Raw genomic sequence first — 14,305 nt, 5'->3', positions numbered from 1 at the left:
ATGGTGAACCTTTTACGAACCAAAATAAAATCCATTCAATGTCAATTACTGACATTAAACTAAATTTTGTCATTGTCATTTGTCAAAATTTTAGTAAGGCTATCAAATTTATCACATTAACGGGCGGTAATTTTTTTTTTTTTTTTTTAATTAATCACGTTAAAATATTAACGCATGCGTGGAACGACCCACTCATGCACTGCCGCAAACAGACTACAATGGTGCCGTCTTATGTATATTGAGAGTTGAGGGGCAGAGACAAGCGAGTGAAGTGGACACAGGCATCCACTGGTGCCGCTCTATTTATTGGCATAAGCTTTGGCATCTCTTCCACAATAATTATATCTATTGTGGCAAGCGACGTGGGGAAGAATAACAGGAGACTTTTTCTTAACACCCTGTATTTAACACTACGCAGAGATATATACAATAGATAGAAATAGATAGATATATATAAGATATACAATTTGCAGCCACCACTGACAGTCATGGTTGCCAAACTTCCCATCATGCATTTGGGTGGAACAGTTAAGTCGCTACAGTATCATTTATTGAAAGCACAAAAAAATATATATATATTCCTATCGCTCAAAAAAAATAATGTTCACAAAAAGAAAAGCGCTCAATGCAAAGAGAACTGGCATTCCCAATCAAAATAGCTATGCAAAATAATACTCAGACATTGGTCAAACGCTATTCAAACATTTCATTAGCTCATCAAATACACTAGATGGCAATATTTAGTCACAATATACAATCTATCAGAGGTCTCGTACGTTGTGAAATCAACACTCAAATGAACATAAGGTACAATGAACCCGGAAAGTACGGCGTCAGTCGAGGGGCAAAATGCACTAGAAAAACTTGGCTAGATCTCTAATTAATTTAAAACTTGCCCTTGACATCTTGTTGTGTATTTCAATCACTACCTTCCACAATGGCGAGCTATTAGTTTATTTTTTTGATTGAAAATTTTACAAATTTTATTAAAACGAAAACATGCAGAGGGGTTTTAATATAAATTTACTATAAGTTGTACTCACGTTTATCTTTTAAAGAATTACAAGTCTTTCTATCCTTGGATCCCTTTCACATAAAGACTCTTAATAATGTTAATGCCATCTTGTGGATTTATTGTTATAATAAACAAATACAGTACTTATGTCCAGTATGTTGAATGTATATATCCGTCTTATCTTTCCATTCCAACAATAATTTACAGAAAAATATGGCATATTTTAGAGATCGTTTGAATTGCGATTAATTACGATTAATCAATTTTTAAGCTGTGATTAACTCAATTAAAAATTTTAATCGTTTGACAGCCCTACAAAATTTGCTCGATAGACGTAAGGAAATACAGTACTCTGGGATCAGAATAAAGCAGTTTCCCCAAAGGGATGTCAAATTTGTCTTGAAAAGGCTTGAAAGTGTTATTGAACAAAGCTGAAGCTCCAAACAATTATAAACTTCACTTCCAAACACTTTCTAAAGAAACTTTTGGTCAGTCATTAGCCAATGCTTGAGAGGAGTCGAAACCTGCAGTCCCAACTTGTTTGTGCAAGTAAGTAAATCAAATATTATGTGAAGAAAGCTTCATCTCCCTCGTCAATAAATTATGAGAGAAAGACAGTTCTTGCTCAGGTCAATTATTACATTGTTTTCTTCAAACCACATGTTGGTTAGCAACAGCTCGAATCAGCAGGGAGTCAGGGAAATTCTTGTAATGTATATTTGCAACAAGTACCCAGCGTTAACTGGCAAATCATTTATTCTTAAAATAGGTTACTTGCCAAATTCTGTTTATGCTTATGCAATTTTGGACCATGCTGTCACAGACTCCCATAACTGTCCATTAACTAAGGCTCCGAGACTGTTTTCTCTGCATTCTCGCTCCACATTGCAACTTCACTACTTTCAGGATGAAGTTTGATGATTTGTTATCAGAACTGAAAGGCTTTGGGCCTTTCCAATTAAGGCTAGTGCTAATGATGGCGATTCCTCGTCTGATTTTGCCTTTTCAATTTCTTCTGAACAATTTCATTGCATTTATTCCTTCTCACCACTGCAACATCAGTGCTTTTGATGACGAAGCTGCTTTTAGTCCTCTCTCTAGCAGGGAAAGGCTCATTGTCAGTATTCCAGTACAGGATAATGACAGTTTGAGCTCTTGTCAGATGTTTGCAGAGCCTCAATATCATCTGTTGCTGAACTTCTCTGACACCAATGCGCTGCCTACAGAGTTATGTCAGAACGGGTGGGTGTACGATACCTCCACCATGAGGTCTACTCTGGCCACAGAGGTGAGTTGGATCTCAATTTCTTTATAATGCTTCAAGGAAAACCTTAATTTTTGTTCAAGTAATTAATTATGATCGGCTCTGCAGTGGGATTTGGTTTGTGAGAGAAAGAGACTGAACAAAACCATAGCCACTATCTTCTTCTTGGGCGTCATGTTTGGTGCAGCAGTGCTGGGCACTCTCAGTGACAGGTCCTTTTGATTTATGTATATTCATTTTACATAATGTGATATATGTCTATTATGCATAACACATGTGATTGTGCTAAAAGAAGCAAATTGTCATGTTTTTGGCTGTAGCATGTTTGTGCTTTGAGTTATTTGTCGCCTAGCTCTTGAAGCTAGTTTCAAAAATCCAGATTGTTAGCAGTGAAAGACACTAGATATTTTTTTTGTACCCTTTTAATTCAGTATTTTTTTGTCTGGCAGATTTGGCAGAAAAACCATGCTCTTGGTGTCCTATCTGATCACCGCAATCTTTGGATTCGGTAGTGCTCTGTCAACTAATTTTGCCATGTTTGCAGTCATGAGGTTCTTCACCGGCTTTGGAAGTTCTGGAATCAGTATAATCACCGTTGTTCTATGTGAGTTGTATATTGCATCTTGCTAATTTACTGAAGTAGAGTGGGGCAAATAAGTATTTAGTCAACCACTAATTGTGCAAGTTCTCCCACTTGAAAATATTAGAGAGGCCTGTAATTGTCAGCATGGATAAACCTCAACCATGAGAGACAGAATGTGGAAAAAAAAAACAAACAGAAAATCACATTGATTTTTAAAGAATTTATTTGCAAATCATGGTGGAAAATAAGTATTTGGTCAATACCAAAAGTTTATCTCAATACTTTGTTATGTACCCTTTGTTGGCAATAACAGAGGCCAAACATTTTCTGGAACTCTTCACAAGCTTTTCACACGCTGTTGCTGGTATTTTGGCCCATTCCTCCACGCAGATCTCCTCTAGAGCAGTGATGTTTTGGGGCTGTCGTCGGGCAACACGGACTTTCAACTCCCTCCACAGATTTTCTATGGGGATGAGATCTGGAGACTGGCTAGGCCACTCCAGGACCTTGAAATGCTTCTTACAAAGCAACTCCTTTGTTGCCCTGGCTGTGTGATTGTGATCATTGTCATGCTGAAAGACCTAGCCACATCTCATCTTCAATGCCCTTGCTGATGGAAGGAGATTTTCACTCAAAATCTCTCGATACATGGCCCCATTCATTCTTTCCTTTACACAGATCAGTCGTCCTGGTCTCTTTGCAGAAAAACAGCCCCAAAGCATAATGTTTCCACCCATGTTTCACCGTGGGTATGGTATTCTTCGGATGCAATTCAGTATTCTTTCTCCTCCAAACACGAGCATATGTGTTTCTACCAAAAAGTACTATTTTGGTTTCATCTGACCATAACACTTTTTTTTTTTTTTTTTTTTTTTTTTTTTAAATTTTCCTTTCAGGCATGACAAATCCAAACAAATATAGAGCATTTATATGTGTTTACAATTAATTCAACCTGAACAGAAAAGGGCTGACGGGAGAAGCCGAAGCTTATTGAAACCCGTCCCCAGTATACCATATAAGACGCAGAAAATATCGAATATCAATTTTTGGCATTCAGAAGGTTTTTTTTGTTTTGTTTTTTTTTTTTTTAATAATAACCATCCCCTCTGATTGTTCATTTTCCCAATAGTCCACATTCTCCCAGTCCTCTTCTGGATCATCCAAATGCTCTCTAGCGAACCGCAGACGGGCCTGGACGTGTACTTTCTTCAGCAGGGGGACACGTCTGGCAGTGCAGGATTTGAGTCCCTGGCAGCCCATTGTGTCACTGATAGCAGCCTTTGTTACTGTGGTCCCAGCTCTCTGTAGGTCATTCACTAGGTCCCCCTATGTGGTTCTTGGATTTTTGCTAACCGTTCTTGTTATCATTTTGACGCCACGGGGTGAGATCTTGCATGGAGCCCCAGATCGAAGGAGATTATTAGTGGTCTTGTATGTCTTCCATTTTCTAATAATTGCTCCCACAGGTGATTTCTTTACACCAAGCGTTTTACCTATTGCAGATTCTGTTTTCCCAGCCTGGTGAAGGTCTACAATTTTGTCTCTGGTGTTCTTCGACTGCTCTTTGGTCTTGGCCATAGTGGAGTTTGGAGTGTGACTGACTTAGGTTGTGGACAGGTGTCTTTTATACCGATAATGAGTTAAAACAGGTGCCATTAATACAGGTAATGAGTGGAGCCTCGTTAGACCCCGTTAGAATAAGTTAGACCTCTTTGACAGCCATAAATCTTGCTTGTTTCTAGGTGACCAAATACTATTATATAATAATACAGAAGATATTCTCTTTTAAGTTTTTATTAATTTATTATTTAAATTTATTAATTAAAAAAGGGAAATATTTTTTAATGATAGTACTGTAAATAATCTCGTTTTATTAATTTATTATTTAAATGTATCAAATAAAAAGGAGGAAAATATTATTTTTTTATTTTTTTTATTGTTTTGTTTTATTATTTTAAAAAAACTTAAATAGGAGGAAAATAGTAAAGATTCTCTTTATTTTCAAATTAAAAGTTTATTTTTCAAAAGTTTTTTTTGATTACAGTAAATAGTCTGATTTCTCTAATCTTTGATCTTTAATTGCAACAGAAAATGTATTTCATTTTAACCCTTTCATGAGTGCCCTGTAAGGATTAATCCTTACAGGGCACTCATTCAACTCAGTGGCTGCCATTGACGGTGCTCGACATCCAATCCATTTGGAATTATTTATAATTGCAACAAGTAATTTACAAAAATACACCAATGAGTAAGAATGTAAAAATATATATATATACTAGTAGAATCATTGTTTATCCTTACAAGGGTCGCTGGAGCCTATCCCAGCTAAATATGGGCAGTAGGCAGGGTACAACCTGAAATGGTTGCCAGCCAATCGCAGGGTACAAGAAGACAAGCAACCATTCACGTATTCACTCATACCTAATAATAATTTAGAGTGGTCAAGCATGTTTTGGGATGTGGGAGGAAACTGGAGCACCCGGAGAAAACCCACACAGGTGTGGGGAGAACATGCAAATTCCACACAGGAAGGCCGGAGCCTGTGGATTAAACCTTTGTTCGTAGAACTGTGCAGCAGACAGGCTAATCACTCAGCACCGTGTTTCTGTCCTGAACATAGACTGCGATGCAACTAGAATGTTTCCAAAATGATGCTGAGATGTCTTTCATTGTAGGCATAGAATGGGCGGATATCAAGCGTCGGTCTTCTGTGTGCATTTTAATGAGTATGGACTGGAGTGTGGGCAGTTCGCTGCTTGGTGCTCTGGCCTACTTGGTGAATGACTGGCGCTATCTGATTGCCGTGTCAACAAGCCCTCTCTTGCCGGCGACAATTTGTTGGTGGTAAGAAGTAATTTTTTTGCAGGATTGAGGAATCAAAGCAATTTTTATTATCACAAATTTTGTTTCATTTGCCTATACAGGTGGCTTCCAGAGTCTGCCAGATGGCTGATAAGCCATGGGAAGGTTAACCCCGCTTATTTTTACTTAAGGAAGTGTGCAAAAGCAAACCGCAGAGAACGATTCATGCATGACCTAAAACCTGAGGTGCAAACGTTTGTCAGTGTATTTAACAAGACTGAAGCCATTTTTTAAAAATCTGTTTCTTAAAAAAATACTTTGGCCTTCCTTACCTTCTGCAGGATTTGTTAAAAATAACTGTGGTAGAAAATGAAAAAAGAAAATATTCCTTACTGGATCTGGTGCGGACTCCAATGATGAGAAGACTGACTCTAATTGCTGGCTCTGTGTGGTATGGTTCATACCATGTCTTTGTCATAATTACATATACAGTATATGCACCTTTTGTAGGACTTGGTTGTTGTCCATTTTACAGTTTTTCTCAATTGCTTTGGTATGTTTCTCAGATCAAAATTGAAATCCTCAAAACACTTTGTGCCTTTCTCAAAACACGTCGCACAAGTAGCAAAACAACATGGATTACCTGCAAAAGCCAGTTTTTTTCTGCAAAATTCGTAGTCTATCGCTCAAAATTAAATTTCTCTGTCAATGAACATGTCAGTGCTGTCAGAATGACAAGTCCTTGCTTTATTGTGTACGGACAAGACAGTCAAATTGCTTATTATTATTATTATTGATGCTTTCAATTGAACAGTTTCTGTGGTGGAAGGCTCTGATGCTGAAGATAGTTCATGATTTTTTTTATGAAAATAGTAAGTTACACCTTTGTGTGTAGGAGATTGATTGCATTGTCCCAAACATTACAAATTTTGGCAGGTTAAAAGAAGTTACGTAAAATAAGTAACGAAAATGCTTAGAAAAAAGCTCACACGTGTTGACATATTCTGACATGTTAATCCATTTTGCACGTAAAGACTTATGCAAAGAACTAATGACTAAATGTTGTGGGTGGTGAGACTTCGATAGAGACCCATGATAATCCATTTCGACCATCATGACAGATGCAGCTGAAATAGCAGAGACTTGTACAAATCATTTTCATGGATGTACAGTGCCTTGCAAAAGTATTCGTCCCCCTTGAATCTTGCAACCTTTCGCCACATTTCAGGCTTCAAACATAAAGATATGAAATTTAATATTTTTGTCAAGAATCAACAACAAGTGGGACACAATCGTGAAGTGGAACAACATTTATTGGATAATTTAAACTTTTTTAACAAATAAAAAGCTGAAAAGTGGGGCGTGCAATATTATTCGGCCCCTTTACTTTCAGTGCAGCAAACTCACTCCAGAAGTTCAGTGAGGATCTCTGAATGATCCAATGTTGTCCTAAATGACCGATGATGATAAATAGAATCCACCTGTGTGTAATCAAGTCTCCGTATAAATGCACCTGCTCTGTGATAGTCTCAGGGTTCTGTATAAAGTGCAGAGAGCCATATGAAAACCAAGGAACACACAAGGCAGGTCTGAGATACCGTTGTGGAGAAGTTTAAAGCCGGATTTGGATACAAAAAGATTTCCCAAGCTTTAAACATCTCAAGGAGCACTGTGCAAGCCATCATATTGAAATGGAAGGCGCATCAGACCACTGCAAATCTACCAAGACCCGGCCGTCCTTCCAAACTTTCTTCTCAAACAAGGAGAAAACTGATCAGAGATGCAGCCAAGAGGCCCATGATCACTCTGGATGAACTGCAGAGATCTACAGCTGAGGTGGAAGAGTCTGTCCATAGGACAACAATCAGTCGTACACTGCACAAATCTGGCCTTTATGGAAGAGTGGCAAGAAGAAAGCCATTTCTCAAAGATATCCATAAAAAGTCTCGTTTAAAGTTTGCCACAAGCCACCTGGGAGACACACCAAACATGTGGAAGAAGGTGCTCTGGTCAGATGAAACCAAAATTAAACTTTTTGGCCACAATGCAAAACGATATGTTTGGCGTAAAAGCAACACAGCTCATCACCCTGAACACACCATCCCCACTGTCAAACATGGTGGTGGCAGCATCATGGTTTGGGCCTGCTTTTCTTCAGCAGGGACAGGGAAGATGGTTAAAATTGACGGGAAGATGGATGCAGCCAAATACAGGAACATTCTGGAAGAAAACCTGTTGGTATCTGCACAAGACCTGAGACTGGGACGGAGATTTATCTTCCAACAGGACAATGATCCAAAACATAAAGCCAAATCTACAATGGAATGGTTCAAAAATAAACGTATCCAGGTGTTAGAATGGCCAAGTCAAAGTCCAGACCTGAATCCAATCGAGAATCTGTGGAAAGAGCTGAAGACTGCTGTTCACAAACACTCTCCATCCAACCTCACTGAGCTCGAGCTGTTTTGCAAGGAAGAATGGGCAAGAATGTCAGTCTCTCGATGTGCAAAACTGATAGAAACATACCCCAAGCGACTTGCAGCTGTAATTGGAGCAAAAGGTGGTGCCACAAAGTATTAACGCAAGGGGGCCGAATAATATTGCACGCCCCACTTTTCAGTTTTTTATTTGTTAAAAAAGTTTAAATTATCCAATAAATTTTGTTCCACTTCACGATTGTGTCCCACTTGTTGTTGATTCTTGACAAAAAATTTAAATTTTATATCTTTATGTTTGAAGCCTGAAATGTGGCGAAAGGTTGCAAGGTTCAAGGGGGCCGAATACTTTTGCAAGGCACTGTACAAAAACATCTGCAACTTCTTCAAAGAAACGAGAAACTGATTTTTTGATATGCACCAGTGATGCAATGTTGTGAAGATTGAACAAGTAGTTTTGAGAATTTCAAGTCTGAGCAGAGAAACTAAAGCAATTGAGAAAAACTGTAATATGCATGCCTTTGATTTTGGGTGAATATTTTTGTGGAATTATGAATTGTTGGACCTTTGACTTGAAAGTTTCGACTATATCGTGATTACAGTATGTTGTACAGTTTTATGAATTGATCTCTTTTTCCATTCGTAGGTTTGGAATAGCTTGCAGTTATTACGGAATCAGCTTGAATGTCTCTGGATACGGTGTCAACATTTTTGTCACACAGTTGATCTACGGCGTCAGCGAAATACCAGCCAAGCTTTTCTGCCTCTTTACTTTGAGAAAAATTGGGCGAAAAGTGAATCAGACTGGTGGACTTCTTCTGACTGCACTGTGTTTGTTTTGTAACGTACTAATACCATCTAGTAAGTGACTGGGAGAGAGAGATAGGAAAGAACTGGTCAGTGGACATAAAAATGTGCCACGTGGATGTCTTTATTTCAGATATGGCTGCATGTCGGACAGCAGTGGCTGCAGTGGGCAAGATGTTTTCTGAAGCAGCCTTTACAGTTTTGTATTTGTACACATCAGAACTCTATCCAACTGTATTAAGGTCAGTAAAACAAAAACTACAGTGATGCCTTCACTTCCCTAAACTTTTTTTTTTTTTTTTAATTTGGGTTCAATCAGTTTAATCTAAAAGTTATGGGTTCTTATTTGTGTTCTTGCAGGCAAAATGGTTTTGGCTGTTGTTCCTTCCTTGCCCGTCTCGGTGTGGCAGTATCCCCTCTGGTGGCTCTTCTTGACGAGGTGTGGGCTGGTCTACCAAAACTCATGTTTTCCATGATGGCTTTAGTTGCCGGCTTGTTGACCATGCTTCTTCCTGAGACAAATAACGCTCGCCTACCAGAGACGATAGAAGATGTGGAGCAGAGAAAGTAACTATATTGCTACTGTCAAGTTAAAATTTTAGTTTAGGAAAAAACTTTTTATTTCCAAGAAGATCTGACTACGTCTAACAGGAATGCTCTTCCATGTTTGCAATTAGAAGGTCTCACTAAACTCATTCTAATGAACAGTCCATTCATAATTCTTTTGATCACACAACAAAATGTTTCATTGTTTGAGTCAATAAAGATTCTGAAACACAAAAGTAAATTGGATGTACAATTCTGAATTCATGGGACTGATGAATCGATGAATGACTATGAATGTTAAATTTGTAATTATTCTTGAGCCAAACAGTTATGACCGATTGAAAGATAAGAAGAATATGACTGAGCATTTGTCCTGTGTAAGTGTCAAACTCATGTTTTAAATGTCAAATATCGTCTTAGTTGCAGTGCACTCTATTCTATTATTAGTTTTCAAAAACTGATGAATCCATCATCAATTGCTGCCCACTTTTTTGGACAAGAGCGACCGAGCATGTGTTACGAGTATGACGCATGCTTTGAATTGTAATATCTCTCAAAATCAACAGAGGGCGACATTTAAACATATATGAATAAAACGCCGTAAACTGTTTTCTTATCCAGTTCAGTGGTTATTAAGTGGTATTGAACGACACAAGTTTCACATCTGAAACCTTCGGAATTAAATAATAAAGCTTTTTTTTTTTTTTAATTCAAAATTGATATAGCTTAGCTATAGCAAGCTAATATCTGAGTGAATTCCCATTCAATTTATCTCAAATTTCAAATATACTACAAATAAACCTTCTTTCCAAATGTATCACATTTTATACACTTAGAATTTCATGATTTTGAGACTAATTCAGAATTTTGAAATATCTTTCCTCAAAAAAAAAAAAAAATAATAATAATAATAATAATAATAATGGATGCAAGTCAACTCATGCATCTGCAGGTTCCATGAGAAAAAAAAAAAACAGGATTCAGCCAGGGATATTATAGATATTAGAGCGCTTATTACACTTTTTTTTTTTTTCATTTTTACAAATTTGAAAAAAAGGTTTCATTAAGACCTTGTTTTTCAAATTTGGTGATTCTGACATTGCTTCATATTGCAGGCACTGAAGGGATAATTGTGCCTTTTGCTGTTGATTTTCACATTGGAAAATGAGTTTTTTGTTTTCATATCTACATTCTCCTTTTAGTGTTGCATCCTTGCATCACATACTATTTTCATAGTGTAAAATGTGACATAATTGTTCTTTTTTTTGTTATACTTTCTCATACCAAGTGCAGGTCAACCTTCCACTGGGCAAACCTGTTTCTCCTCCCATCAGATAGAGGGCTAGCAGTTGAAAGAAATGGAATGAAGCCTGTGAATTGGGGGCAAACCAGTCCAAAACTTTAGTCTAAAACGACACTTTGCTTTTAGTCAGTGTACTAAAATAGGGCCCTGCATGTCTCAACCTTCGCCAAACCCCTGAGACTTATTCACCGAACCCCTGGGGTTCGAGCGAACCCAGGTTAAGAACCCTGATCTACAGTCCCTGACAAAAGTCTTGTCGCATATCCATTTTGTAGAAACAATTGCTAATAACCTGACTTTTAATTATTCAATTGGTTTCAGAAATGGCTCATATGAAAGCTAAGACCCTCCCAAATTATGTTGAATGTACAAAAATATACTTGTTTCACTGAAAAAAGATTTATCATTTAATGAAGACATAAAGGTCCAATTTTGGCAAGACAAAAGTTTTGTCGCCAACAGAAAGTAGTGTGAAAATTGAACAAAAAATGTGCTTCAAATACAAAAATATGTTACATAACATAAGCGAATTAAGTAGTGGTGCTATGAGATCCAAATTTAGTTTGTATGACTTCCATGGGCTTCCATCCGGTTCGGCAAGGATTCATACAATTTATTGATGAAGTCATCAGGAAGATCAAAGAAAGCAGTCTTGCATGCCTCCCAGAGTTCATCAACATTCTTGGGTTTCGTCTTCCATGCTTCTTCTTTCATCCTACCCCAGACATGCTTAATGATGTTCATGTCTGGTGACTGGGCTGGCCAGTCCTGGAGGATCTTGATCTTCTTTGCGTTGAGGAAAATTTGACCTTTATCTCTTCATTAAATGATCAATCTTTTTTTAGTGAAACAAATATATTTTTATACATTCAACATCATTTGGGAGGGTCTTAGCTTTCATATGAGCCATTTCTGAAACCAATTGAATAATTAGAAGTCAGGTTATTAGCAGTTGTTTCTACAAAATGGATAAGCGACAAGACTTTTGTCAGGGACTGTATTTTCATAGTGTAAAATGTGACACAATTGTTCTTTTCTTTCTGTTATACTTTCTCATAACAAGTGCAGGTCAACCTTCCACTGCGCAAACCTGTTTCTCTTCCCATTAGATAGAGGGCTAGCAGTTGAAAGAAATGTAATGAAGCCTGTGAATTGGGGGCAAACCAGTCCAAAACCTTAGTCTAAAACGACACTTTGCTTTTAGTCAGTGTACGAAAATAGGGCCCTGTGTGTCTTAACCTTTGCCAAACCCCTGAGACGTACTCACAGAACCCCTAGGGTTCGAGCGAACCCAGGTTAAGAATCGCTGATCTACAATCCCTGACAAAAGTCTTATATGTTTTATTTGTTATATGTCTATTATGTTACATAACATAAGCGAATTAAGTAGTGGTGCTGTGAGATCCAAATATAATATTTTGTATGGCTTCCATGGGCTAGAAGGACTACATCCGTGCGGTTCGGCAAGGATTCATACAATTTATTGATGAAGTCATCAGGAGCATCAAAGAAAGCAGTCTTGCATGTTCATCAACATTCTTGGGTTTCGTCTTCCATGCTTCCTCTTTCATCATGTTCATGTCTGGTCAGGACTGGCCAGTCCTGGAGGATCTTGATCTTCTTTGCCTTGAGGAACATTGAGGTAGAGATTGAAGTATGCGATGGAGCACCATCCTGCTGCAGAATTTGTCCTTTTTTATGGTTAGGAATGTAAGAGGCAGCTGAATCCAGTATGAATCCTTGCCGAACCGCATGGATGCAGTCCTTCAAGCCCATGGAAGTCATACAAAATATTAAATTGTGATCTCACAGCACCACTACTTAATTCGCTTATGTTATGTAACATATTTTTGTATTTGACGTTCATTTTTTGTTCAATTTTCACACTACTTTCTGTAGGCGACAAAACTTTTGTCTTGCCAAAATTTGACCTTTATGTCTTCATTAAATGATAAATCTTTTTTCAGTGAAACAAGTACATTTTTGTAAATTCAACATCATTTGGGAGGGCCTTAGCTTTCATAGGAGCCATTTCTGAAACCAATTGAATAATTAAATGTCAGGTTATTAGTAATTATTTCTACAAAATGGATAAGCGACAAGACTTTTGTCAGGAACTGTAGTTAAATGAGCGGTATAATCCACGGTTAGTTGTTCACCAAAAAACAGTTTTAGACATTTAGTACTGTTGCACGAATCCACGTTATCGTTTCAAAACAATGAGCATTAAAGACATATATTGTTAAATGTAAAACAAAAGAAATAAAATAACCCAAAACAAGACTAATGTATTTTATACACATATTTTAAACAGACGAAATCAAAAATTCAGGAAAAAAAAATAATAATAAAGGACATTAAAAAAATGTTAATCTGCAGTATGGAACGTGGAGGATGAGGTAAACTAGCTACCGCAGCAGCATCCACCACCCGTCCGCAGTGTCTCGTTCTGGAGATGGAAATCACTTCTATCCAATGGCTGATGAGCGTTCATTTACGTACACCAATCAAATCACGGATTTAGGTTGTGGGCGTCACTCATCGCCAAGACTTCCCCTTTGGGCCGGCCAGAGTTTGGTTGAGGGGAATTTCAAGAATACCACCGGATGGTGGAGTACCACTGATGAGAGAGCGGGCAAATAAAGAAGGGCTCTTTTACTTCGCATTGTGCTTCCACGCGGATACTGGTAAACGCCACAGGAGGATTTTCTTCACCTGCTGCGTGCGGTATGTGCTTCCAGATGGACCTTAAAAGTGTTTTTCTCATCGTTGGCATGGATAGCAGTGGTGTGAGTCAACTGTAGCTAGCGGATTATTTGTGCTGTGACTTTTCAATGATGGAGGACCTAATGCTAGCCGGCGTCACTGCATTTCAACAAAACTGCCTAGAATCAGTCTTCTGTTGATGTGGTTATGTGGACTAAATGCGTATTTTCAAGGAGTGCACGAGTTTGAGGCGGTGCGGTCATTGTCCGCGTTGCATTTATTTGATCCCCAGTCAGACGTCTTTAAGCCGCCCACACCCATGATGGGGTTCAGTCTCAAGCCGCACTAGAAAAGTCACATGTCCACGCAAAATGAATTTGCAAATCACCTGTTAATGTTCATTTTACTGTCAAGGAGTTTTATTGTTTGGTACATTTTCAGTTAGTTCGTGATTCAGTTAGTTAATCTTCTCGACCAATTCAACTTGATGCTAGCCGGTTAGCAAGCCGTTGTACTTCACAAATACAGTTGTGCATTCAAATCTATAACTCTTTATAGGACAAGTGACTATTTTTGATGATTAAAAAAACTTAAATTTATTATAGTAAATTTAAATGAATAAAAACCTTAACACTCCCCAAGTAAAACTCTAAAGTTTTTTTTTTTTTTTTTCATAGTAATTAACTTATTGCATTCCATTCAAGGCGATAAACGTCCAATTTAAGCTGGGAAGACTGGCTGTGAATGCTCATCATTCAGTGCCATTGACGTTGCTAGACGTCCAATTCGTTTTGAATGGGAAGAGCGAATTAAAAAATGTTCATTCACCCCTCCCGGTCAAAAT

The 14,305-nt window shown here is 37.8% G+C and overlaps 2 protein-coding genes across 7 annotated transcripts in view; both read left to right on the top strand.

Moving 5' to 3' along the window:
- The first annotated feature begins 1,922 nt into the window (after positions 1-1,922).
- Positions 1,923-9,611, top strand: LOC130920627 (solute carrier family 22 member 7-like). The gene is made up of 9 exons (XM_057843974.1): positions 1,923-2,303; positions 2,388-2,491; positions 2,729-2,883; positions 5,538-5,706; positions 5,787-5,910; positions 6,006-6,115; positions 8,746-8,960; positions 9,040-9,148; positions 9,267-9,611. Exons 1-9 carry the CDS (start codon positions 1,923-1,925, stop codon positions 9,475-9,477), a joined length of 1,578 nt encoding a protein of 525 aa, XP_057699957.1. The 3' UTR covers positions 9,478-9,611.
- A 3,727-nt stretch (positions 9,612-13,338) lies between these two features.
- Positions 13,339-14,305, top strand: part of LOC130920055 (myosin-10) — a 69,006-nt gene continuing 68,039 nt past the window's right edge. For all 6 annotated transcript variants that reach the window (XM_057842892.1, XM_057842891.1, XM_057842890.1 and 3 more), the window contains exon 1: positions 13,339-13,482. The gene's annotated coding sequence lies outside the window, so the exon portion shown is untranslated. The remainder of the gene's footprint in view (positions 13,483-14,305) is intronic.

The sequence above is a fragment of the Corythoichthys intestinalis genome, chromosome 8 (genome assembly GCF_030265065.1).
Source record: "Corythoichthys intestinalis isolate RoL2023-P3 chromosome 8, ASM3026506v1, whole genome shotgun sequence".
Lineage (NCBI taxonomy): Eukaryota > Metazoa > Chordata > Actinopteri > Syngnathiformes > Syngnathidae > Corythoichthys > Corythoichthys intestinalis.
Note: the sequence above shows the minus strand (reverse complement) of the source record. Positions and strands in the feature narration are given on the sequence as shown.

What these genes read in the sequence shown, in the direction of transcription:
- LOC130920627 (XM_057843974.1), top strand. Translation starts at nt 1,923, where the DNA reads ATGAAGTTTGATGATTTGTTATCAGAACTGAAAGGCTTTGGGCCTTTC. An exon ending in GGTCTACTCTGGCCACAGAG is followed by an intron (nt 2,304 to 2,387) that starts GTGAGTTGGATC and finishes TCGGCTCTGCAG; the next exon opens with TGGGATTTGGTTTGTGAGAG. An exon ending in TATAATCACCGTTGTTCTAT is followed by an intron (nt 2,884 to 5,537) that starts GTGAGTTGTATA and finishes CTTTCATTGTAG; the next exon opens with GCATAGAATGGGCGGATATC.